This window comes from Chinchilla lanigera, unplaced genomic scaffold (assembly GCF_000276665.1).
Source record: "Chinchilla lanigera isolate Chin_1 unplaced genomic scaffold, ChiLan1.0 scaffold00001, whole genome shotgun sequence".
In the NCBI taxonomy this organism is placed as follows: domain Eukaryota; kingdom Metazoa; phylum Chordata; class Mammalia; order Rodentia; family Chinchillidae; genus Chinchilla; species Chinchilla lanigera.
In genome coordinates, this window is record NW_004955402.1 from 59,765,341 (window position 1) to 59,792,670 (window position 27,330).

Genomic DNA, 27,330 nt, shown 5'->3' on the forward strand with positions numbered 1-27,330 from the left:
ATAATCTGAGAAGAGCGCATCTGTTTTATGGACTATGAGTATTTTTAACACTGGAAAAATACAAATATTTAATCTCTAGCCTCACAAAACATCCTTAGAACAATTCATTTAAAAACTTTTTTTAAGGAAAAGGCAATAAAATATTTCAGCCTATTTTTCTATTTCAAATTCTGTCATCTGAGATTCTCAAAACATAAAGCTCACTTCTACCTTCTTACAAAAGCAGCAGTTACTACCCAGGTCCTCAGGGCAACACAAGGCCTCTCCCAATGCAGCCAACTCACCCTCATGTACGAGGGCACACTGGCACACGTCATGGAGCCAGGACCAGGTAAATAATTAAGTGACAAGGCCAGCTCACTTTGTGACAATCCTTAAAACCCGCACCTACATCTAGTGTAGGTCAGGAACAACAAGACAGGAAGCTGAGGAAATGCCAAGAACCAGGGTCCACCACAGGCATCTGTGCCATGGTTCTTGGGAAACCCAAACCTGAAGATCTGAGGTGGCTCCCGTCCCAGGGCCCACACACATGGGAATGCCCTTGACAGCAACAACCTGCAGGACTACAAAACACAGCAGAGCCCGAAGAACCCAATGGTAGAACCAAAGTGAGAGAAGATGTGCAGAACACATGATAGCTGTCTCCTGCCTGTCTGTGAGAAGCTGCAGAGGACCCTCACACACAGCACACTCCAGAGGGGAATGACACTCCCAAGGCTGACACTGGGTCCTGGGCCACTCCTACAGCAGCTCAGCACCCTCTGCACATTCAGCCTGTGCTTGGTAGACAGCTCTCGAGCACACACAGCATCTTCACGTGGGAACAGAGGCCGGGCGCATGCCTGACATCCCAGCGTCCAGGGAGGCTAAAGCAGGAGGAGCAAAGTTCTAGTCCCACCTGGGCAACTGAGTGGGAGCACATATGTTAGGGTTTGTGTCTGGATGTTCCCCCAAAGCCTCATGCAATCATGGGGCAGGCTTCTAGAGCTTATGATTGATCCATGGTCCAATGCTGTGTTTATGGGTGTGAACGCTACACCAGCCTTGGGGCAGGTAGTTTGCTTACAGTGTAAGGGAGGGAAACGGGGGGCTTGCCACTACTCCTCCCTTTTGCTCTTGTTGCTTTTGCTGTCTTCCGTTGCCTTGAACTGTTGTCCTCTGCCATGTGCCACTGTGCCTTGGAGCCAGCCGAGTATGGACTGAAACCTCCACAGACTGTGAGCTAAATAAACCTTTCCTTCCTTGATTCTGGATGTCAGGTACTTTGTCTCAGCAACAAGAGAAAAGTAACTAAGACAACATATTAAAGTAAGACTACACATAAGGGCTGGGGATGTAGGTCAGTAGTAGTGTGCCCATGGGTTCAATCCCCCAGTACTGCACAGAATAAAACAAAACCAGGCAGATAGGACACCTCACTCAGGTCTTCACTGCAGACCCAGAGGAATGGAGAGTACCTTGGAGTCCTCCACTGAAAACACCTTCAGACGAGCCTCCCTGGAAGCAGGTACAGACCCAAGGTGCCACTCCATTCCTTGCTGGCTGTTGCATGCCTGGGAATCTAGCTGGAACCACCTCTGGCCACTGGGCAGCATCATATCATGAGCTGTGGGGAGGGGTCCCCCAGGCCTGGACCACCTCCCCCAACACAGCTTCCAACTTGCTGGATTCTGAGGCCCTGAGTCTCCCAGGCTATTTCAATGGTGACCTCCTTTAAGGAACTATAGGGTCATGGCAGATAATACTGTTCAGAGAAGGGTTAGGACTACCCAAGCAACAAACCAAGAGACTAAGTCCCACAGTGGGGTTCACCTGTTCTACTTTCCAACTGGACCTATAGTTCCCAGTGTTCCATGTGTTTAAAGAACAAGGGCATCGTACCCAAGGCATATATCCAGTAAGGCACGAGGAAAACCACTGGCACTTCCCTATCAATACTGGGCAAGCATCCTTAATCCAAAATCCAAACTCCTCCAAAATGCAAAACTGTTCAAGTCCTTACATGACATCACAAGTAGCAAATTCCACACCTGACATCTGATGGTTCCAAAGTAGCACATTCCACACCTGACATCTGATGGTTCCAATAAGTTTGTCTTTCATGCACAAACTTATTAAAATCCCTGTGTAATCTTCCAGCTATGGGACTATGAAACATAAATGAATTTTAATTTTAGACTTAGGTCTTATTCCCAAGGTATCTCATTACATATGAAAATACTGCAAAATCTAAGATTCCAAAAGCCAAACTCCTGTTTTCCAGTAGTTTACATAAGAAACTCAACCAGCATTACTATGAGTTATCAATACAGGAGCATGGGAGGAATTGAAGCCATGGTATGGAGGATTTTTCAGGAATCTCAGCACAATTCAGTTCTCCTGAGTTCACAAGAGAGCTGCATCCTCTGCAAGGCTTTGCTAACTAATGCTAGAGTATGTCCAGGTATGTTTCAAATCATTTATGCATAAAAAGACGACAATCACTTCAAATTCTTCTTTTTTGAGCAACAAAGAAAAGGAACACCTACCAGTGCTTTGTTTAAAATAAAAAAAACATGAAAATGCAACCAAGCCTGCCTGTTCCCATCAACTACTGGTGTGCAGGAAACATCACTGGGTTTCCCAGGTATCACCAGCAGAAAGGACATGTGTTCAGACACTGCTGGCCCAAGCACACGGTCCCCAGAGGGCAGCGTTTCAGGGTCAAGCGCCTGGCAGCCAGGGCAAAGGAAGACAGCAGCTGTGCTGTGAGAGGAAAGGTCTTATGACTGCCCTTAGGGATTCCTGGCAGGCAGGGGGGCACCTATGCCCTTCCTGAGGAGCTCCGGAGTGGCCGAGGAGAAGGAAGCCCACACATCTTACCTCTGTGCTCTGGCCCAGGACTGTTGACACCCCAGCCCTGGTAGAGTGTAGCGAAGTCCTTTGGAATGTATGTCTTGAAGATGTTGAGGATGTCCAAGCGCTTCTCATGGCCCTCAGTCACTGGCTCCTGCTTGATGGAGTGTAAGATGGGGGTACCAGCCATCCCAGGCTGGGCCTGCAGTGCTGCATCACCTCTGGACCCCGCAGCACAGGCGGCCAGCGTCCTCAGCTCCTGGGCCGCCTTCGACGGGGGCTCACGAGGAGGTAGGGGTGGGCTCCCTTCACCTTTCGCAGGAGGCTGACCCTGAGGCTGAGGGCTGAATTTGGCTTTCAGGGAGTCTGGGGCACTGTGCTTACTTGGAGGGGCAAAGCCAGCCCCCACTGACGGGATCCCAAAATTCTCCACTGTCTTGCTGCTGGCCAAGGGCTGGGCACCCACCCGGGTTATGACAGAGGGCGTGGGAGTGGCACTCCTGCCAAGGCCTCCACTGCCCGGGGCAGGTACTGGCTTGGAGCTGGCCTCCAGTTTGGGTTTGGCCAGGGGCCCCTGTACTGAAGCACTCGAGGGCTCCTGGCCTTGGCTGGGCTTTGTCTGTCGATACCCATCGGGGCCAGCTGCCCACAGTGCACAGGGGCCTATGGAATGGCTCTCCTTATTCTTAGGCATGCTAGCCGCTTTCGTGGTCACTCCCAGGGGAGAAGAACTGCCTCTGGGTCCAGGTACCCCGCCTGGCACTTGAGTGCGGGTGAAGCGAGCGAGGAGCAGGGGTTGGCACTCTTTGCCCCCGAGGGCAGGCGGAGGTCCTGTTCTTCCACTCCGGGCAAGATACACCAAGTTGCTCCTTACGCTCTTGTAGCCATTGGGCTGAGTCCATTGGGGGGCCATGGAGCTGCAGCTGACCCTGTGCCAGATGCGCTTGTGCATCCATAAGACCTCTGGGTAGTAGGTCTTGTGGTTACAGTAAGGACATGGGTGAATGACCAGAGCAGCTTGCAGAGAAGAGGCCGCTTCCTTATTGCTGGAGTCATCCCGGGTCGACCTTGCACTTAAATCGAGAGGGACCAGGTCTGGGGCCAGTACACTTCTTCCTCCCCCAGAATGCTCCTTATTGTGCAAATCAGACAGCTTGTCTTTAGGGTTCCCGGCCTGGCTCTCCAGCGTGAGCTGCAGGTCAGCGCCCTCTGCACTAGGAGGGAAGTCCACACCGTCACTAGAGCTGGGCACCTCCTGCTTGGGGTGAAAAGCTGGCATCTTTAAGTCAAGAGAAAATCTATGTTGTTCAGGACGTTTGGAAGTCTCTCTGCTACTGTTTTCAAGTATGGACACAGAAGTTGCAATCCCCACCTTGGACTCGCTGGTGTCTTTTCCTGGTAGGTTATTTCCAAGTTTGTGACTCTGGTCTCCGTTGGAGAGCACAGTGGATGCTGCCTCTTCCGAAGAGCAGCAGCGCCTCGGCTGTCCCCCTAGGATGAAAATGTAATAGGTGAAGTTACCATTTCTCCTCAGAATAGAACAAGACACAGGAAATCGAACAGTTCAGAGAAGCACAGCCAAGACGCACTGGCCTGGCATTCACAGAGAGGGTAGGGCAGGCAGCTCCTGGGTGGGCTCTGTTCTCAGCAGCTCTGCCAGAAGCCAACCAAACAAGAACCAGGCAATGCTACTTTGGGTGGGATTCTTTTTTTCAACCCATGGAAATGACTCAAAAGACTAAGGGGAAATGAAAATCCCTCCATATCTAGTTACATACACTACAGTAACAGAAGGTGACCAGTTACACTAAAAATTAGGAAACGAACTTCACTGACAGTAACCACTTCACACTCTACATGGCGAAGAACTCTCCATGTCAGGGTCTGCTAGGATCTGAGACCACTGCTAGTCATTCTAAGGTAAGAAAACCAGAGAAGAACCAGGTGTGGTGCTGCACACCTGTATCTCCAGTACTCTGTGAGGCTGAGTCAGGAGACAGCAAGTTCAAACTCAGTCTGGGCAATTTAGCAAGACCCCATCTCAAAATAAAAATGGGCTGGGCATATAATAGCTCAGTACAAAGGTCTTGGGTCCAGTCCCAGGGAAGAAGGATGGAGGAAGGGAGGGGGAAAAGCAGGAAAGGAGGGAATGAAGAAAAGAAAAAGGGGAGAGGGGAGGGGCTAGCGAGGCCAGCATGAGTGCTGGGCACACAGGCAGAACTAGGCACGGATCACTGCATGGAGGACTCCAGCCTCTGCCTCAGCAACTGCAGCCCACATCTGCCTAATCCAGCAGTGAACCCAGCCCTGGTCTTTCTCGGGAAAGCCAATCTGCAAGTTCAAAACCTTGACGCCAAGTACCTTCATTGGCCTGGGGTGACAGGACATCCATGCTAATTTCACCTCATCACCTGCACGTTGCAGTGGGGGTGAGCAGGGCCTGGCCAGAACCTGCCACTGGGGTCCTGGTGTGGGGCACTGTTCCCTTCACCCAAGAAGGGCCCAGCACGGTGCCAGCCACCAGCACCACAGCTTGTGAAGCTTCTCCAAAGTGAGGCAAGACAGCACTGCAAGGCCCACGGCACGACAACAAAGTGTGTTCCGGCCAGCCTTTATGACCTCAGGCCTATTCACACCCAGACAGCAAACTTCAGGAGGCTGGTCTGAAGTACAGAAAGCGAGAGAGATTCTCAGCACCAACAAACCCTCGGGGCCTTTTGTCTCACAGCTAGATCACTCTGGGCTGATTTCATGTTAGGTATCTGTTTTTGAGAAGCTCCAACATTAGTGGTTTTCTTCAAGTTTTTAACGTTCAGTCAAATGTAGGCATTTATAATGTTCTTTTAAAATGATGTTCCAAGTATATTTTTAAGGTAAGACTTAGAAATTCTACCAAATTAGTCCAAAACTCTCTTCCAAAGGTTCTTCGGTGGTGAAGCACCTGCCACAGAAGGTGCTAAACCCAGACAGGAAGGAGTAGGGGTACAAACACTCACTTTCAAGTATGAGACAGTCAGCGAGCCACTCGCAGGCAATTCTGAAGGGTTGTGTTCACAGGACAGTATGGCCAGGATGTGGCGATCAGTGTAGCTGACGAGCAGGTGGGACACAGGACGAAGTTACAGCCGGACTCCTGTCAGCGCCCACGTGCTGGTGTCCAGCCAGCGCCAGGTCTACCTGCCCGTCACGAGCGGGCATGGGCCTGACCCAGAAAGCACATGGGCGGCCCAGACAGCACCACTCACACAAAAGTGCACTTCACTTGGAATTAAACCTGGGCAAGGCAGTCTTATACTTCGTTTAACTCAAACTGACGCTCGTATTACATCTGTAAGTGTTCACAGAGACTAAGTAATATGGAGGAGACTCCCCTGACTAAAGGAATATGGATTGATGAAAACACAGGTCAGAAACAACTAGTTCATTTCCCAAGTGGAAACAGAAAGCAGTGTAACTCAGCACTGGGTGTAACTGCACTGGGTGTGGTTGGGGGGCAGGCATTCCAAGCATGATGGTCAAAATCCCCAAGTTTTATACCTCAGAGACGACTGGAACACAACAGAACATCTAGTGCCTCTGACCAAGACCCTACGTAACAAATTAAAAGTGAGCAGGGGCTGGGGATTTAGCTCAGCGGCACAGCGCCTGCCTGGCAAGCACAAGGTTGTAAGCTCAATTCCCGGTACTGGGGAAAAAAAAACAAAAACAAAACAAAAAAAAAAAAGACAAAAGTGAGCGACAGAATCCTGAGTTACCAAAGTGATCACTGGGAGTGAGTGACACGTCTTCAGAGGAGCGTCCAGCAGGACGACGGGTAGACTCTCCCACCCGTCGTGGAAAGGTGAGAGGCTGTGTGTCCCCACGATCTCCACGGAGGTGGGCACTGAGTGTTAGCAGGGGAAACTGCTAACAAAAGACTGGACTCCTCTGAGCAGTCACCTGCTCCGGGAGGAGGGTGAGGACAGGGAATGTGCGTAACAGGTAGTCACAGCCAGGGCCACACAACCATCATGCAGCGGAGATGCTTCCCCACCCAGGTGAGTGACACAGGACAGCAGCACTAGGTGGGTCCCTCATTAGCCATGCACCCCAGTCTCACTGTTCACAAAGCACTGACTTGCTTCCTTTCCGTATCTCAGCTCTACCACCCCCACCTCCAAAGTGTCCCGCTCAGGGTTTTAATCACAAGAAGCTCTACCGCCACATCCAGTGAGCTGTGCCAGCTGGTGCTATGCCACATGGCCAGTGCGGGTCACAGCAAGCCTAGAGTGAGGTGCTCCCAGGTGACCTGCCTCAGCTCTCTCTCCCCAGGTGCACAGTGGCACCACTCACTTCGCAAAGATCCACATACCACACACCCCAGGGGACGCTGTGCCAGGAAGAGGCCAGGGGCACCTGTACAAGGCTTCAATGTGCTTGGCGTCCACTCCTTTGAAGGCAATATCTAGGAGGCACTGGATCAGAATTAAACACAGGAAAAGCGCCCCAGAGCACAAAGCAGGTTTTCAGGGACAGCTGTAACCAGGAAGCTGGGGATGCATCTGGAGATGAGAAGACCCGGCTCAGACAGGCCTGGGACCCAACTGTGCACAGAGGAGGCGTGTTTGGCTCTGCATGAGGAGCCCTCATCTCCCGAGGAGCATACTGCACGTAAGACCCCTCACACAGGCCTTCACTGCACAGTAGGCATGGCCTGAGCTCATGGTCCCAGCAATAATGCAGGAAATCAACCCAGGCTTTCACTCCTAATTCTCCTCCAAACAGAACATTCCTGAATCAGGTTGCAGCTGACCTGACTGTTTCTCAAGCTAATGTTGGCCTCACTCATGGATCCACTCACTCCTGTGCTGGCTGAGCATCAATGTGTTAACTTGACTGGCCTGGGAGCTGCCCAGGAAATTAGTAAAACATACTTCTGGATATGTCTGGATGGGTCATGGGGTCATGACCCCGGGGACTACATCTGGCCGTCTGCCCCTGAAGGCCACTCTGGCACTGCTTCCTGGCCACCACTAACTAAGCATCTTGGTTTTGCCAGGCCCCTCCACCATGATGTTCCTGCTGCAGAGCCAGTATGGGCTGGACCTCTGCAACTGTGAGGCAAATAAACCTCTCCTCTTTCTGGGTCCTGGGGCCTCTGGTGGGCGCAGACACACAGTGGTGCTGCTAAAACACAGAAACTCAGGGACTACAGAAAGCTGTCTTCTCCCACACAACGACTGCCAGGGTTTCACAGGCAGTCTGGATGCAGGTTTTTGATTCTTCAGTAAGGCCCTCCATTTCTGGTGTGTACATGTGCCTCTTCTTTTCCTTCTCACTAAAACCCAACCAGAGGAGACGCTGTTGCACGGACGCCCTCATGAGGCAGGGTGGCACAGAACTGCCTGGGCTCTGGTGACACTCACGAGGATGACCATGGGGAACAGCCTACAGCCCCTCGAGCCTGGACTACCCCTGGGCCTTCACTCAAGCCCTCCACACATCTGAGGAAGCCACCAGTGCCAGGGTGTGGAGTCCCGGCCAGCCTGGGGATGCTGGCTGCTCCTCCCCTCTTCTGTTCACTTACCTTTGCACCTAGGTAGCAGCCACTCAGTCTGGCAAACCGTCAGACAGGCTGCTTTCCACACTCTATACAAGACGGTTTTTCCTGCCTAACTTGTGTGTCCAAATATAAAATAAGGAACTTTCACATTTCCTTGCTGTGCTATTTTGCCTCACACAGGCCACCACTTATCTCCATAAATAACTTAATTGAAAACCAGAAAGGGTTTTCTGACCATCCAGCCTTTCTCGGGGTCTGAGGAACGTCGAAGATCCCACTCAAGGGTGTGGTGACTGCGGTGCACAGCCCTGCGGGGATGAGGGACACTGAGGTGGGGAACTGGATCCCGACCACTGCATCAGTGGAGAGGAGCGAGTGTCTGAACAAGTAACTGAAAGGCCTCCTCCATCAGTGGCATATCTGATGAGACCCCAGGCTGGTGAGAGAAGGGGGAACGGGGAGAAAATGATAGTATGTTTTTGAAAGGTTAAGAAAAGGTAAGAAATGAAAACCATTAAGACTGCACTGGGAAGGAAACAATCACCATCACCTTTCTTTTCTTCTTTTTTTTCTTTGAGACAGGGTCTCACTGTGCAGTTCAGGCTGGCCTTGAGCCCACTTTGTAACCCAGGCTGGTCTCAAACTTGCAACAATCCTCCTGCCTCAGCCTCCCGAATGCTGGGATTACAGGCGTGCGCCACCACGCCCAGCATCACTGAGATTCTTAAGACAAGAAGACAACAACCAGCAGGAACACTTTTCCTGTGGACACAGGAGTCTCTGTCCCTGGGCCAGGGCCCCAAAAACGGCCTGATCAGGGTTATCATGGAGAGATCCTTTAATTCACAACTGCTCATGTAGTCTCTTATAAGGAGTTTTATTTAGTTGTGAATTTTTTAACTCTTCTTCATGGTAACTTCCTTTCAAATGGAAAATTAAAGGCAGCCTGAACAAATTATCCCTGACATTACCTGATTCTTCCCTCCACAGAATAACAGGGGGAAGAATCCACAGGGCAAGTACCTGGAATCTGTAAGATCCCAGATTCTCAACTGGACTGAGATCCCAGCACTATCTCTCAGACACCTGCTGTTCTAAGAACAGAATGCACTAGCACCCCACCCACCCGAGCAGGGACCACAGTCCAGCTCCTCTGCAGGCGCAGGCATCCATGCAGGTCCACTCAGCAACTCAGGATGCACTGGGTGGGAACAGCTGAAACCCAAAAGAAGCAAACAGGACATGGCCAGCAGCCTTTCACAAGCTCGGGCCCAACACGGGGCGCCTATGTGCTTTGCTCCCAATATTTCACCATGGTAATACAACATCAAGTGTCCACACTGTGGCAAGTTAGTACACGTGCCTAAGGGTTCCTGACACCTTGGGAGTACTTCCCTTTCCAAATGCACCACACAGCATGGAATAGCACAGGCTGTCATTTGTAGACATGTCAGCGCACAGCCAAACAAACTTTGCAACTGATCTGCTGAGAGATCAGTTTACACCAATTTTGTGTATCTTTGTCTGTCTAGTTTCTAAAATATAAAGCTTCTATATTCCAGTTTTGAAAAAAAGTATTTTTAGAAATGTAGTATAAAAGCCTGTCAACCAGACAACATGATTTTCTATGCTGAGAGGGTCTCTAAGCTGGAAACTTGGAGCAGGAGAATGAAGGACACAGCTGATCCCAAGTCGTGAGTCTTGGGAACAAGGAGAATGTGGCCAGGCTCAGGACAGAAGTCATCTGGAAGGCAATGGATGCCCCTGCCCAGGAGCAGTCACTGACTCCCACAGCCACGAAGAGGGAGGTCTCGGAAGTGTGCCATGGTGTCTTTCCTCCCACACCCCCACCATCATTCATCACTTTATCAAGTGAGGAAATGGACTTGGACCACCTTATCGACAAGCGGGAGGACTAACATCTTCCCCAACAGCACAGAGACGTAAAAGATGGCAACAAGGCAGAACAAAGCCTCCAAACAAGATACAATCCCACAGTTCAAGAAGGAGGCACAGTGCAAAAAGACAGAGGTCTGGCTGAAGAGCAGTGCTACCAAAAAGAGCCCAGGCTCTGAGGGAACTACATGATCAGGGCAGGTCACACTGTCCAAGGTTCTGATCAAAGGAAAGTGGCTTGCACCCTGATCCCAAAAGATACAGCCCCAAACACCATAATCTCAAAATGTTAAAACCCAAAAGATCAAAATCTCCAAAGTTCAAACTTCCTAATATCTAAAATCTTGAAAGACCAAAATCCCCAAAAGACATAATTCTGGAAAAATAACTTAAAAGTATTTTCAAAGACACTTACTTGTATCTTTAAGAACTCGAAAATATAAACAACTACTTCACAGACCCATTTCTCACAATGAAATAGGTCATGATAACATGCTTATTCTTGCAAGCATAAATACACAGGTATATTCATGGCAGTCACCTAAAAGACAAGAGGAGAAACCACATGCACGGAGAAACAGGTCAAAAAGAGGAAGGTATAAACACGTATCACTGCTTGGTAGTTGTGTGCACCCCACCTTATAACTGAGGTCATCTAAAATATCACAACAGAGGACAGAATTCTTTTGATGAGATTAATCAAAGCCATGAGAGATCACCACTGTGTACACAGATAGTTGCCCAAAGAGCTGAGAACTCCTGACATTTTTCTTTCCCAAAAGCAAGTGTACAGGAAAGACGTCTCTTTATTCACACAGTGATGAAGATTCGGCATTTTTATGCACATGCTCAATGCCAACACACAAAGTCAACACTGTGGTAATGGACTCTGGTGGCATCAACTTTGCAAAAATGGAATAAAGAAACTGGAACTCTCTAAAGTTCTTTACACAATTTATACCTCTTGTGTTAAGGACAAAGATGAAGTACGCAGCACTGCAAATTGTAAAAAAAAAAAAAACAAAAATGCTGACAATGTTAAATTCTAAGAAAACTGACAAAATTTAAAAATTCAACATATGAGAGAGGGTAGAGCAGGGACTGTGGGTGATCACAGAGCACTCACCCCGGAGCGGCCAGCTCACACCATACCCTTGGCTCTGCTGGGAAGCACCACAGGGGCGGCGCTCTTTCGCTTTGGGGATGCAGCTCTCAGCAGCACATGGGCTCATACTGACTCAAACACACTGCTCTTTTTCAGCCCTTCACTCCAGGCACACAGCCACAAGCTCCCCACAAAGCCGCCTGCGCTCCATGCCACACCGAGGTATGGCCGTGGGTACAAGAAGCCTGCTCTGTATGCACACACGACTGGCTCTGCAGGGTGCTGGGCTGCTCCGTGTTTTTTCTTCTCTCCTAAAGAGCACCTTCGGGAGGGCAAGCACAGCACCATGTGTGGAGGGGCACGGGCAGCACAAACGGAACAACCTGCCAGGGAAGACTGCTTGCGCTTTCTGCTCACGTTTTCACATCTTCTATGATCTTTGAAACCTTTCATGCACCAGTATTTGGTGAATGGCTATAGACTATGGTGTGTGTATGTGTGTGTGTGTGTGTGTGTGTGTGTGTGTGTGTGTGTGTGAGAGAGAGAGAGAGAAAGAGAGAGAGAGAGAGAGAGAGAGAGAGAGAGAGAGAGAAAGGGGGGCATCTTCCTGGGTCCCTGATCCTAAACCTTCAGCCACTACAGCACGCACAGCACTGTCCCTTTGAAAGTCTAGTTTCTGCTCAGCCACTTCAATTGAATGGCTTTCCATTTAGCCTTTAAACTCTATTTGTCCATCTAAGAAGATGCAGCTATCATGCACACAACTGATCACGTGCTTATCCCTTTCTCGGAATCTGCTTTCAACGCCTCTTAAACAGCTTTCTTTTCCCCAGGAAAACTGTGGTTTTCATGATTTCTACTTTGACAGTTTCAACATTTAAGATCTTAATCTTTCAGGATTGTGATCTTAGACTTTAGGGATTCTGATCCTTTGGGATTTCAACATTCAGATTATGTCATCTGGGATTTTCTTTTGAGAGTACAATCAACCTGGATGAAGGTATCTTCGGCCGCAGTCAGGGAAGCAAGGATGAGACAGAGTGGGTGAGGGCCTCTCTCCACCATGCATGAAGTTGCATCCTCCCAAATTTAGCTCTGAACCACAAGCAGAGCAGCAAAAACGGACACAGTGTGTCCAGAACAAGCTTAGCAAGGTTTCTGGAGACCAAGTAACACAAGAGGACACGGGAACCTGAACCGCCCCACCACAGTGCTGTGAGTCGGGTGGGAGTGAAAGAGTGAATGGACGAGGCCAGTCCCCTAGCACAGCAGTCCCTGAGCAGAGTCGCCGGATGCACCTAAGACTCTTCTGGGAAAAACAGGAGCCACTGTGTCCAGGAAAACACCAAGGCAGTGCTCTGGCCAAGAATCAGTCCTATGGGGCACAAACCAACCAAAGCAAAAAACTCCCTGGTAATTCTCACTGCAGCCAAGACTGAGGAACACGAGATCAAGACAGAAAAAAATAAGGGAAGTCTAAGACAGTCAGACCTCGGGGAGGCAGGGAGACAGCACTGAGCAGGAAAGTGCAGCCTCCTAGCTGTCCGTCCCGCCTCAGGGGGAGGCGCAGGCAGGGAGGAGCACGTCACCAGCAGGAACTGTGCGTCACCAGCAGGAACTGTGTGGCAGAGGAAGGACTAGGGAGCCCGGCACAAGGCTTTCTCTGCTCTTCCTGTGACTCTGAGGCCCTGAGTGTTGTGGATGAAACAAGCCTGACGCTGCTCACCAGAAATGAATACTTAGTGCCTACGTTCTCTTCAGTGTCATTACGGTTTTTCTGTTCAAGTCAACGGGATTCAGCTGATTTTGCACAGCTACTTTTCAGTGCAACAAGATGCACTGAAACCACACTTAACCTCTTTTTAGAAGGTGCTTTGTCACTTCGTACTTTATGCCTTTAAAAACAAGCAATTATTTCACTCTGAAAGCACTGATGCAGCAGTCACTGTGTGACCTTGCAATGGCAGCGGCAGGAGGAGGCATTTCTACACAAGAATCTCAGCTCCAACCCCTGCAGCTTTACCTTACCTCACGTACAGGCAGCAATCACAGTTTGTGATTATATGACTTGCTGTTCGCCTCCCTTTTCATGTGTATTATAATTTCACATTTTCCCTCTCTTATTTAAAGCCAAGAACAGAAACAGAAACTCCTGGCTATTGCAACGAAGTACAAAGCACACGCATCTTTACTGTGTTGTATGTTCCCTCCGTATGAACATCTTCCTGGGTCCCTGATCCTAAACTTTCAGCCACTACAGAAACTCAGTTTCCTGGGTGAGGCGCATATGCAGTGGGCTTAACAGCCAGCTTCCGTCTGTCAGCAACAGATTTTGGACCCATCTCCTGATTCCGCAGCACAGTTAGCTGGGTTGTAAACAGAGGCTGTTAATGCTGTTGTATGAATTTTAAAACCCACTAAGAAGTTATCAGCGTCAACAGTCTATAACGAAATCTAAGAGGAGCTAAGTGTAGTTTATCTGTCCCCACAGCACACTGATCGAACATTTTACTTTGCTGGTATCAGCCGCAGAGACCATGGCACACATGCTGAGGCCCTGTGAGCAGCCAGACAGGCACCTCGGGGATACACCGGGGAGCACCGGTAGTGCCTCTGGCCCACCTAAGACTGACCATGTCAGTCAGATGCCAACGGGCGGGATGGTGACCCTGCAGCCAGGAATGCAGCACAGCCTGAAGCTGGTGGAGCAAAGGAAGACTGTGCCAGCCCTGGGCCGGTCTCCAGGCATTCTTCAAAGGGGCAGCTGGGCTGGCACACACATCTGGGTACCACAGTCCCTCTCGGGCAGCCCCCAGTGAGGCACCATCACGACAGGGTACTGCATGCTGGGTTTACCCAGTCCCAGGAGTCACCAAGCACGTCACAGCACAGCCCACTGTCTCAAGGCCTCCACGTAGTGAATGTCACCATCCCGTTCTGTGGACAAGAACACTGCCGTGAAGAGCAGCCTCACTGAAACCACCCAGCCGGCAGGCAGTGGAACCTGGACTGAAACACACTGAGGCCCACAGACCACACAGAGATACACTGCAGCACAGAAGGCCTGAGCCTTGAGCCTGCGGGGGCAAGGGGTCCTCCCCAGGGCACACAGCAGATGGCCAATCAACAAACACTACGGCACATGCCACAGAACGATGCTTCAGTCAACCCAGGCAGCGTGTGTGACAGCGCTCCTACAGGACGAGGCCTAGCGACATCGCTCTTGTCAGTTTGTGCCGGTGCATTCCAGGGCACTCTTGCAATGCTGAGACCACCGAACAGTGCAGTGCTTCCAACGACCCCATCAGTAACAGACAGGGATTGTGTGTAAGGAGGCAGCACACACGGAAGGACTATGAATACAGACTAAACACGGTAAAGGGCGAGCCATTACTTCAGCAAGTGTTTCATAAGGGTCCCCAGCAATAGGTGGGCGGCAGCATACAAGAACTCTCACAAGCACCACAGCCTAGGCTGGACATGCAGCAGCTCTATGAGAGGAGCCTCTCCAAACAGGACAGGGGCATAGGATGATGATGAAACAACTGAAATGAAGTAAGAGAAAGCACTTCCGGAGCCACCGTCCCTGCAGTCCTGCTGCAGGTAATGATGAGGATCACCACTGTCCCACCCCTTCCCAGCACCATACCCCAGGAGGTATAGAAAGCCCCAAGGAGGGCAAGAAAGCCTGCTTCTTCCCACCTCCCCCTCCCAGACCCCAGGGGTGCAATCTGGTTGGCAGCCCCACTCACTTCGGGAGGCCCAGAGTATCGCAGGCAGCACTGGGGCTGACCGCAGGCTGCGCACCAGGCACCTGGTCCTGGCTCCTACGCCCCGCACCTGCTCACTGTGAACCAGCCTCATTTCTTCCCCTCCTCCTTCCTAGGTGTTCTTCACTGTAGAAAAACTACAGCCAGAAAACTAACTCCACAGGATGAGCTAAGGAGTAAATAGGTACTTGAATTATAAGAGAACATATACATCCAAGTTACATCAGTGGTTTTAGCCATCCCTGCACATGGATAACCCTTCTACAATGAGAAGCCACTGAAGTACTGCGCTCCTGAAGAAGTCCCATAAGAGAGAACCACTGTATGGAAAATAATTTTAAGATGTTGGCAGTTAATTTCAGTACTTGAGACGTTCTAGTAATATTTACAACAAACATTCCCAGTTACAAAATTTTTCACTTGCCTTTACAATCTGATAACAAAAAAAGGGCAGAACAAAAGTAAGAGATACTTGAGACAAATAAGAGTAATCAGGCATCAAGATTTAACTGAACTCAAAAGTCACTAATAGGGACAAGTCAAATGCAAGATGTTGTAAATGAGAAAACTGCATAGGGTTCAGGGAAACCAGTCCCTGGAAAGACACTGCAGCTCAAGAATCTGAGAAATAAATGGAAAGAGGGACCTCAATGGAAGTGCTAGAGAGACGCTGCTCAGTGTGGGGCAGGGATGGTATCATCCCAGGACAGTTCTGCCCACAACCCATGAGATGCAAAGTCCATGTGGCTTTTTAACTAATAATAGTAGTAGTAATAATAATAATAGTAATAACAGTTACACTTTCTGGACAAGCAGAGTGAAGGAAATGCTGAAAAACACTGCCCCAGGGTGGTTTGATGTGGAAATTCTCCTTCTGGGAAAATAAAGAAAAACAACCAAGAGCTTAGGCAACACTTCCGGTATAGAGCGGGGACAGGGAAGCCAGCTCTCAAGGAACGGCTTCCAGAGGCCGCGTCATCACGTCATCACATCAGGGAGAAGATCCTGACTCTGACCCTTTCCATACAGAAGGGAGATGTGCTCCAAGCACCCGACACACAGCACAAGTAACAGCACGGGACGCTCCGGAATTTACAAAGGACAGCCTCTGCTTCAGCATCAGAATAAAAAACTGCTTCCACAATCCAATCCAGGCCTAAGGCCAGCAACATCTGGTTTAAAGAAGTGTCTCAAAGCTCTCTCATTTGTATTATTATGCATGAAATGTGAACTTCGAACATCTATCTCAAGCATGAAAGATCAGGAAATGCTAAGATGAGCTTGTGCTACAAATGAATCATTTTCAACCTTTTTTATAAGTGAATATATATTTATACACCAAGTTACTATTCTTACATTTTTTGTATGCTCCTATATACATTTTTATTTAAAGTTATAATTAACCTAGGGACTCTGGAAGCTGTACTTTGGAGAACAACGGCTTCAAGTTAAAAGCATAATTTCTAACTAGATAAATTCCATATCAAAAAGAAAATTTAAAGCTTAAAAATGGAGAAAGAATTGTTTTCTAAAACTTGTTCTCATCAATGAATACAAAATCAATACATTAAAGGAGAATCAAATACCCCTCACCCGCACAACAGCTGTCGGTTTCTAAGTAGTAGCCTGTCCCACAGAAAGCATAATCAGCACATTCCAGAAGCCTAGAAGTTACCCAGGGCTTCCTCCTTAGCCCAATAAAGGACAGTCAGTTGGCTTGCTGGGTTTTGTTTTGCTTTAAATCAAACCCATACTAAAGTGAACAGAATTTAAGACTTTTTCCATGGCCCCTACACATTTTATCCACCTGCTTTCATCTGCTAATCATAATGGCCAACTAAAATGTGTCCATCTGAGAAAATGCAAACACACAAAACTAAACAGAGATTTTAGAAAGCTTTACTGACTATACCTTGATCAAACAGCAATGACAATTTCCATTTATGAATCCATGCTGTCAGTGCCTAACACGTTCATTCCTTAAATGGAGCCTGAGAGAGAACAGTCTCAGTTAACTACTGAAAAGAAAGTACTGGGCCTGGGGATGTAGCTCAAAGGCACAAGTGCTTGCCTGGCAAGCGTAAAGTCCTGAGTTCGATTCCTGGTACCTAAATAAACAAATAAAAAAAAAATGAAGATTTGAAAAGTACTGATTTGAAAGTACTGCCAAGACGCACAGATGGGGAAGCTCAGGGCAGACACTGGCCTTTCTCTGGTGGCCTTTGTTTGCAAGTCAAACACGGGGTGGATTTTAAATCCAAAAAGGGCCCTGCCTCACTCCTCTTAGTTCACTACAAAGAATCCACTTAACATGAACCACCTGTGCACACTCACACAGACGCCTCACAAGGCCCCAGAAGAGAAGTTAAAGAGCTGCACTGCACACTTCCTCCAACAGAGACAATATTTTCACAGTCTAGCATCTACATGGCCTAAAAGGTTTTCTCTTGCAGCGCATAACTATGCAAAAATAAATACAAATTCCGTGTATTTTATAAGGAAACTGATGATCTTGTTTTACAAAATCACATATTACAGAACTTTTTGGATTTAAAATCCACCCCGTGTTTGACTTGCAAACAAAGGCCATTTCATAACACGGGCAGTCTGTTCCCTGGGTCAGGAAGACAGCAGCTTGACACAGAGCAGCTGCCCCAGCACCTCCGCTGCCAGCGCAATGTGCGGGGACTGCCACTAGATGGCACCTGAGCTCAGCTTATGACCTGCTCCCTAGGCTAGCTGCTCTGTGTGTGGTCCTGTTAAGAGTGAGAAGCTACTTTCGAAGGACAGGCATTAATCAGCACAAGAGGTGCGCCAGCAGAAGAGCTGGTGCTACAGGATCATCAAACGTCTCTATTTCTTTGGAAACCGTCCTGTCAGTATGGTAATGCCCTGTGTGGAGGAGAGTAGTTCACCCAGAAGTCTTAAAGCACACATTACATTCACTTTATATGTTCAATAGTATGTGCAGAGAGCTTTAAATTGATAATACATTTGAATTATCTCACAAAAATGGGTTTAAATGAAATAACTCTACATGATTAGATTGGGTGTTACAGACAGCACACTCTACCTCAAGAATGCCCAAGTCTCTGAAAACTTACTCTACACAAAGAAGTAGCCACCGACTTCAATATTCTAATAACTTAGCAACTGACCTGAAAACAGTTTCCAGTAGGATTTACTATCTTTGCTTTCACATAGCTCCTGACAAAGTGAAAACATGGGAGCCCAGTTCAGGAAACACAGCCTCCGGCCTGAGGAGTTTAAGTTCCATGTAGCTCAGACTCGTTTGGGGTCTGAGTCCCAGGGCCACCTGGCACTGTACACCGTAAGAAGTGCCCCATACCACAGGGTCCAAGCCACTGTCTTCCCAGGGATGAGCTGGACTGGGGTAGGAAGGCCATGAATGGGAGCCCCTGGGACAGCAGTCCACTCCACCAGCTCCATGGAGATGGAGCTGTCCCTCGGCTACCCAGGGCAGGGGTGCGTTCATCCCACAGAGGGACCAGCATTCCCCAGTGAAATCCTGCTTACTGGCTTCACCTGCAGGGCTGGGGCAAGGGACAACCCCCTCTGAAAGAGCTTCTTTCTTTATGCACCCCCACTTTAGCAAGCTAAGGCAGGATGGTCAGACAGTAGCCTGGGGGCTACAGAATTTGGGGGTTCCAACTGGCCACTCCCAGGGAGCTGCAGAAAGGTTTGATAGGGAAAAGGTAAACTGCCTTCGGGACCCACTATTCATTTCCTAAGTCCTCTGACAAGCAGAAGTTTATGTTAAACTTATTTTCATTCTTTGAGTACCACAATGTGTCTCCTAAGATGGACCAAGTTTTCAGGAAACAGCTACTTTTGAGCACTCACTAAGATTCGCTACCTATACTCTGTTGTTTTATGAAGCTAAAATAAATAAACATGCCATGCTGCCTCTTTCACCACCTATACTCTCACAGTTCTGGAGGATTCCTAACATGAGTGGCCCCAAACCAGCACCAGGCAAACCACGATGACAAAGGGATCAGCAGGAAGAGGAGCACACAGGATGTTACCACAGGGCAGCAGCTCCTGGGCTAGCAGCCTGGCCCGTACCAGAATGCTGGGAAAGTGAGCATCTCACGGTCACAGAGATGCAGAATTAAGGGCACACACAGATTTCCTCTTACATAAACAGTACATCTCAGATGTTCCACTCCACCATAGTCACTCTGTATAGAGAATCACCTTACTTTTACTTAAAATTCTCCCAATCACATCTCTACTCATTCCAGAATCTCAGGATGGCTTCCGAAGCCAACGACAGGTTGTGACTGCAGTGCTCTCTGATGAAGGACCGCTCAGAAGAGGAGTCTCTTCCATAGACCTCTTCATTCCTGTTGCTACGTTCTCTCCTGTTTTTACAAAGAGGAAATAACTAACTCCCCTTTCTAATAGAGCTTTACTTTTGTTCCCAACTGATAACTGCCCTTCCATTTATCTCATGTTTTCTAAAATCAGAAAGATAGAATTTTGAGCCCCCATCTGACACTGCCTCACGGATCTTGGGAAGGCTGCCATTCCCCTCTTCCTTTTCTGGTCCTCCACTATGTCTGAGATGGGAGCTGCAAAACAGCATTTCTGTTTTCCAGGAGCTTGTGGGCCACGCAAGAGCCCTGACTCTATGAAGTAAAAATGTTTTAAAGCTGAACACGCTGTTCTAGCAGAGTCTACTAACTGAGCCCTGGAGGGAGGGGCCCTGAGCCCAGTTCCTCCCCATCCACTGGCCCTTCACAAGCTAAGAACAGGGGCACCTACAGCTGCAGCAGTGACCAGCGTGGCCCACGCCTACCTTAGGAATGACAGACAGACAAGACAGACGGGGAGCAGAAAGGGAGATGGTAAGGCCAGGAAATGGGAGGGGCCCTCCTGCCTGGCCTCCTCCCAGAGCTTCTGCCTCAGCCAGCACACTTCCACTGCATTTCTCTCCACTGTTCTCAGAACACGTGACAGGCGCTGAGAAATGATATGGAAAACCACTATTTTCTCAGCAGGGACTTTGTGTAGATAATTTCTAGACAATGGCTGCACATGCATGCACATCTCTGCACATGTGAGTATGTGTCTGTGCCATGTATACACGCATGCAGGCGTGGTAAGGACCCTCTCCCAGCTGATGGAAATGGCTCCGCAGACAGCAGACTCCATGTGCACAAGCCTCAGCCTCACATTCTATTTGCTGAAGATGCCGCTTGGTCGACATTAATTAATTTACTCACTCTGAACATAAATCTTACAATCAGTTCTACTCCTGCTGCTGAATTCAAGAGATGACGAAGCAATGCTGGGGTGGCCGTTCAGAGCCCACCCTTAAATAGAAGCAGGCCAGGATAAATGACACTTCCAGGAGAGGCACTAATCAGAGAGCTGGAGGGATTTCCTGGGTCCTCTCAGCTTAAACTGCCCTCTAAATTCCATCTCCAAGAACATTTCCTTGGCATTCATGCGGCAAGCATCCCACAGCCACAAACCTGGATAAATGCTGCCTGTACCCTCTGCACCAAGGGAGAAAACATGGGCAAAGTGACCCATCAAAGCCCCGAGGCCATGCCAGCTTCCCGCAGGACCTTCAGAAACAAGGCATCCAGTCCTCCCCCAACACCCTCCAAGTTAGTGAAACAGTCACGGACAGTGAGGACGGCAGAAAACATCTGACTTGTCACCCGCAGGGACCTTTAGGAATTGCAACGACATACATCTGAGTCAGCGTTCCACTACTGGGACAAAATATCTGACACACAACTTGCAGAAGGAAAAGCTCACTTTGGCTCCCAGTTCCAGGGTTTTACGGCCATGGCCAGTTGGCTCCAAGGCAGAAGTACCATGGTGGAAGGCAGTAGCAGAGGAAAGTTGCTCGGCTCACGGTGGTGAGGAAGCAGAGTGAGAGGGGAGGAGCCAGAGGAAGGGGCCAGGAACAGTCCCCAAGTCACCCCATGACCTGCTCCCTTCAACAGACTCCACCTCCTAAACGTCCGTTAGCTCATCAGAGGACTAAGCCTGATGAAGTCAGAGCCCTCACGAGGCAATCACCTTCCCAGAGCCCCGCCTCAAGCACAGGAGCCTTTGGGGGACGCTGCGGTCTCACCACACAGGAACGCACCTGACCTGGCGTTACTCCTCCTAAGAAGTGCCTCTATCAGATGTCAGCGTCTCTACAGCTGTTTACAACCTCCACATCCCTCAACTGTGGGACTTCACGATCTGCATCACTCAGACCAAAACACAGCAATGAGTTTAAGCACAGCACAAAGAGCTACAAGCCCCATACAAAAGTAAACTGTTGTCAAGTAGTTAACTTTTTACATTACTGCTGAGTCGTCCTATTTATCACTAGACTGGAAAACACCAAATCAGCCAGAGCCACACCCTCTGCAGCTCCCCCAGGTGTTCTCCCTTGCCGACACTGCACACCCACTTGTCTGGCCTGCTTCATCTCTCCTCACACACATGATGTCACATGTGTGTGATCGCATGCCTGTAGTCAGAACACGTGCAGGCATGCAGTCACTCTTGGCACAGGCACACAGAACAATGTACAGTGTGTACATGTGTGCATACACAGGTGCACATACAAATACAGGCATTCGTGTGCATGCACGCACATATGGGCAGTCACACACACATGCAACGGCACACAGGGTGTGCACTCATACGTGTCCATGACCGACAGGGCCTCAAGCACACACATCCACACAATTTCCACAGAGATCTGCAGCATTTTGGGGGCTGGGCAGGCTGCAGAGCTCATCAACTGCTGAATACACCACTCTGTGAAAAAGGGTGTGTGTTTCGAGGCTGCTTTTAAAGCTGTAAGCATTCAACCTATATCCTTAATAACTTACAGTGAAAATTACACATGCACTGTGAGTTAAGCAGAATCACATTGTCCTATCTTCTCTTCTACTCATAGTCCTCTTACTCATCAAAACCAAAGGATGTCACTGCAAAAAGTGCAATGCTTGTTGTTTTTAAAATCTGGTGTAGTCGTAACGACTTGCGAAGCACATGGTTCCAACCCCAAGCACGTGTGGGGCTGTGAACCCTACACCTGCTGTGGCAGCTTCCTAAGGAGCAACACACCCACCACCGCACTTTCTCAAGAGCTGCCACACGCAGCATCCGGAGTGCAGGTGCTGGAGTCCCAGGCAGCCACCACGCGCCTCTCTGTGTCTCTGCCAAGTGCCTGCAGCGGGGGGAGACCTGGCTTTCTACTCTATTCCAAAAGCACAGACAAAGCACCAACTGGATACATGGCAACTTCCCATAGTAAAAAGTAGCCGAGTGCATGCAGTGTGCAAAGTAAGGACACACCAAGGCAGACTGCTCGCTGCACAGGGGACCAGGCACTACCGCACACATCCACAGACACTTGGGACCCCCAGGTGGCCTCCACTCTGCTTCCTCTGTGGGACCTCGGAGAAGACCCCGCACTCCTATTCGCCTCCCTCTAGCACCCCACCTGCCCTGTGCCAGTGGATCAGCACAGTGTGCAGGGAAGGTGAGCGTGTGTGCACATGTACTACTGTATTTACATGTATGCACGTGAGAGTGCGATGTGTGCGCATCTGTATGCCTCTGGGGTCACACCCAGCAGGGAGGAATCTGTCAGTCTGCTCACTGCTTCTGTGGCAAGTATGGCTTCTCTGTCTACCCAGCGGCATCTTGACTCATGTTCCCTGCAGACCCCAAGCCCCTGGGGTGCCAGGACAGCAAATACTACCCTTCCCTGAAAGCACCTAGGAAGCAACTCCTGAACCCAGGCAATCTCACACCCAGGAGGTAATGGTGGGCACAGTTTCCGCAAAACAGCCCTGAGACTGGGGCACTTCACACAAGGCCAATGCTCCGACAGGGTCCCGCACACAGGCCAGACACACTGTGGTCTCTCGGGCATGGCAGGATGTTAGGACAGTACGTTAGGTGTGGTAAGCAGGCCCCAAGCCTCACAGTATCACCCCAGGTGTGGAAACTGCACCCCTGACTGTGGAAAGTGAAATGTTTTGTTTGAAATTTTTAAATGCACAAAAAGATTACATAATAGTCAATAATACATATTTGAAATAAAAGCCAACTCCACATTTAAATTTAAAAGTCCTAGTAGAAATCCTGTATGTGTCCTGCACCTAGGAGCTCACACGCACCCACCTGGAAGCTGGCTGGTGGACAGTTATTAACAGGAGGTAGAGTTTGATTTCCATGAGGTTGGCCAGCTGGCCCTGGCCCTTGTCACTACTCTGAAAGTAGCCTTGGGGCCTCCTTTCAGGCCAGTGCTCCTGGAGTCAGGATGGAATATGCCATGGTCAGAGAAAGAACTGCAGGCCTGTATCCCACGCAGAGCAAGGGCTCCGCCTCTCCAAACACTGTGTGCCCCATAATCAAGTGGGAGGAAGTGACATCACTCAGCCAAGTTGTTGCAGGGGTAAAGGAGACCATGCTTGCTAACAGGACACCTGCAGCACACCTCCTACTCGGAGTGCTGGCTGGAAGAGAGCCCTGGAGGCAGACCCCTGTACGGCCTGACCTGCTTCCATGGCATCCTGGAAAGGCAAACCTTGAGAACACTACACATCTCCCACTGTTGTGCCGCACTTGGTCTGCCAAACCACCACAGGGTTCCTAACAGTGACACAACTCTCCAGGTCAGCAGACAGTGCGGGAGGTCACAGCTGGGGATGAAGTACTAATGCATCTAGAGAGTGGAAACAGAGAAGCCCCACCCTGGAGACAGCCGCCCACAGTGCCCACTGAGAAGCCCTCCTCACACGGACCCCACCTGTGCCCAAACTAGTGTCACCTGCAGGTGAAGCTCTATCAGCCCAGGTTTGTAATGAAGTGGCTTCCTGACCCTTGTGCTTCGAGTGGGCACCACGTGGCCCAGAGCCGCCTATTTCTGCTTGTTAAAGTCAGCTACATGGCAGGAGGAACCGCTGTACACAATTTCTCCACCACACGACTCCCACACTCCATACTCCGAGCCTTACGCCTGACCTACTTCTCATTCTTCTACCAACGACATAGGGCTGGAGGCAGCTCAGGGACACACAGGAGCCCCACAGGTGCAGGGCCCTGGGTTCTGACACTGTGCCGGGATGATGACAAGCGAAAGAGGTTGGTGTTCGGTCAGTGCAAATATCACTTTTTTTCGCCAAGTAATTTCAGTTCCTGGTTGGCGGACTCCACGGATACAGAACCATGGATAGAAAGGACTGACCGTGTGTAAGAGAAACAAGAGGAAACACTTCAGGAAACAGAGATCAGAAAGGTTTTCAGGGTAGTTCTGCATCCCATCCCCCCACCCAAGTATGTTCTCTACATTTATAAAAACTAATCTCTATAGACCAGGAATACTAGACCACAACTTTCTGATGGCTGAATTTTCACTGTCGAATTTAATGGTAACAACTTCACTATCAAAATTAATTAAAATGTATTATCAAAATTAATAAAATCCTACTTCTTTATCTTACCACTGGCACAATTAACTTGCCAAAGGAATTTTTTTTTAAATCTGAAAAGTTCATTTTAAAGTTAATAGTAAAAATTAAATTTAATTTTGCAAAAAGGAAAAAAGAAAACAAGCCCTTGAATTTTATCTTACTATCAACGAAATAAACCATAACATGGGGAGGCCAAGTTATTTTTCCTATAACTACAATACTGATAAAATAAATTTAACCAAATAAAATTATTCCAAAAATACACTCAGTGGCCAGGCTCTGGGATGCTTCCCGGTATCTGTGTTGGATCTCTGAACCCTGCTGCACCCTGCAGCCCACCTTCCCAATAGCTGTAGCAGGGGACTCTGAGAGTACAGGGCATGTACCCTGCAGCTAGGAGCTTGCCTTAAGCCATCGCCTTTAATTAGAAGCTCCCTCCTGCGGGGCAGGGGGACCCAGAGAAAGGAGGCTCTGAGCTGCGGCCGCAGCCCCCACTGGCAGGCTACCAGGTCCCAGCATGGGGGCCCTCTCCAGGCCCTCCCCTGTCAGAGGCCCTGGCACAGCGAGATCCCCAGTGGAGCCTCCTGATTCTGGGTCATAGCTTCTGCGGTTCCAGCTCCTGTTTGCCAGTTTCCAGACAAGGCTCTAGTGAGCAGCTCAGCACCCTTTTGACAGAGAAGTCAGTTTCCAAGGTGGTCAATGCCACAAAGCTGTAGGAGCTGCTCAGGAGCCCCGCCTGCAACAGGTGGTCCGCCCAGCCACAGCGCCCTGCAGTTCTCCACAGCCTGACTTCCTGCTGAAGATCCCACACAGGAAAACTCCCTCGCTGCATGGGAAACCCAAATTCGTCATGATAGCATGGAAAATTTTCTCTGGCAAATTCATCTGTGGAATCAAAGAAAAGAAACCATTCTCAATTATAGGTGATTTTCAAGCCAGAGTAAAAGGGGAGAGATTCTGGACACGAGTCCCTTCATCTCCCAATGTCCATCATGTACCAGTAACATGCAGTACACCCTCACTCTACAGAATCTGCAAGAGAATCTGGCAAAACTTTAGGCTATCTTCAGTTAAATACACCAAAGCGGGAACACCTACATTTTGTACCTCAGCTGAAAACGCGGCAGGACGTCCGCTGCCCCTGCTCAATATATCAAGGAGAATGTATGGATCCTGAAAGGAGATAAAACTTCCAAGTGCCAGAAAAGAAATAAAAGAACACCTTCGGTTCTAAAATGTAGTTTCCCTTCTGTGAAATGTTTCATTCTTAGAAGCTTTTTTCTTAAGACAGCTGAACCCATTAATCAGCACCATCCAAAAGAACTCTCTCCAAGGATGGAGACGTCCCATAAATCTGCCCTGCCAATGGCAGCCTCAGAAGGCCAGAGGCTCTGCCATACAGGACAGTGTGGCGTCAGGTTCCAGTCCTGTCACTCTGGGGAAAAGCTCTGGCCCTTCCTGAGACAGCAGAGAGAGACGCCTAAAGCACACCAGGTACACGAGGCCTCGCCTTCCTCTCCCTCCTTATTCTACCTGAGCATCTCCCAAAGCACACACATTGACAGAGTTCTCTCAACACCACACACACGGCAAGAACACATCCAAATAACTCAGCAAAAGAGGGGTCAGGGGCCGTGTCAACTTAATGCTGCTTCACCGAAAATAGTGCTCAGCTGGGATTCTTCCTGCGGGATCCCCACGGTAGAGCAGGCATAGGGTCCCATCCTGCGACCAGCAAGGGGCAGCAGGGAAGGTGACAAGGTAAAGCAAAAGACTGCTATTCATCTACTGATAGTGTGGAGAGCCAGATGTGTGGATGACTCCCCCCAGATTAAAAAACACAAGTATCAAAATTACCAAGCTCCACAAGTTATGCAGTATTTTGGTTAGAGAGAAGGCATTACCGCAGATGCTGAAGACCTAAAACCTAGTCTTGGCCGTCATGTTCACCCATAATATGAGAAGAACAGCAATCCATTTCCAGTCAGCTCTGCAATGTGATTCTGTGGCCTTCTCCTGACGCCAGGGACTCTGCACCCAACCAGAGAGACAGCCCTTGAACACCCTTACCACCCCTTCAGCACAAAACGCTTCTTAAAGTATCTTTTTAAAGCATTTAGAAGATTGAATCCAAGGCCTCCAGCATGTTAGGTAAATGTTCTACCACTGCCTTACCTATCCAGTCCTCATTTTGTGTGATCAGATACTTACAAAGTATGGTAAACACAGGGAATATTTAAATTTTTAAAATGTATTACGGTAGAAGACGTATTGCCATTTATCTCTCTCAAAATGCTGCCCCTTGCTTTCAACACGTGTACCCCCATCATTCTTGCCACTTTCTGAGGCCATTCTGGAAGTCCTCCTCCTCCCTGTCTTTATGAGGTGTGATCAGAAATACAGTGAATGTGCTGCCAAGTGATACCCAGTAGAACAACAGGTTTGTAAAAACATTACGGCAGGGCTGGGGATGTAGCTCAGGGCCGCCAAAAAAAAAACATTATGGTGTGTCTTTATTCATTTTAGTCCCTGAACCTGGATTTCCAGAACTTCTTCTGAAAGTGGCAAGAATGATGGGTGAGTGTGCCCAAAGCTGCGGGCTGGGAGGTGTGCATGGGATTAATGGCAATGTGTCACTCTGCAATAATTTTCTTTAATTTTAACAATCAACATGTTTTTCAATCACACCCTATAGGTAAGAAAACTAAC

At 49.1% G+C, this 27,330-nt stretch overlaps 1 protein-coding gene across 2 annotated transcripts in view; it reads right to left on the bottom strand.

Annotated features, from left to right (window-relative positions):
• Window positions 1-27,330, bottom strand: part of Znf516 (zinc finger protein 516) — a 124,306-nt gene that overhangs the window by 14,659 nt on the left and 82,317 nt on the right. For both annotated transcript variants that reach the window (XM_005373087.2, XM_005373088.2), the window contains exon 3: window positions 2,866-4,329. In XM_005373087.2, the coding sequence (XP_005373144.1) occupies window positions 2,866-4,329 (1,464 nt within the window). The remainder of the gene's footprint in view (window positions 1-2,865; window positions 4,330-27,330) is intronic.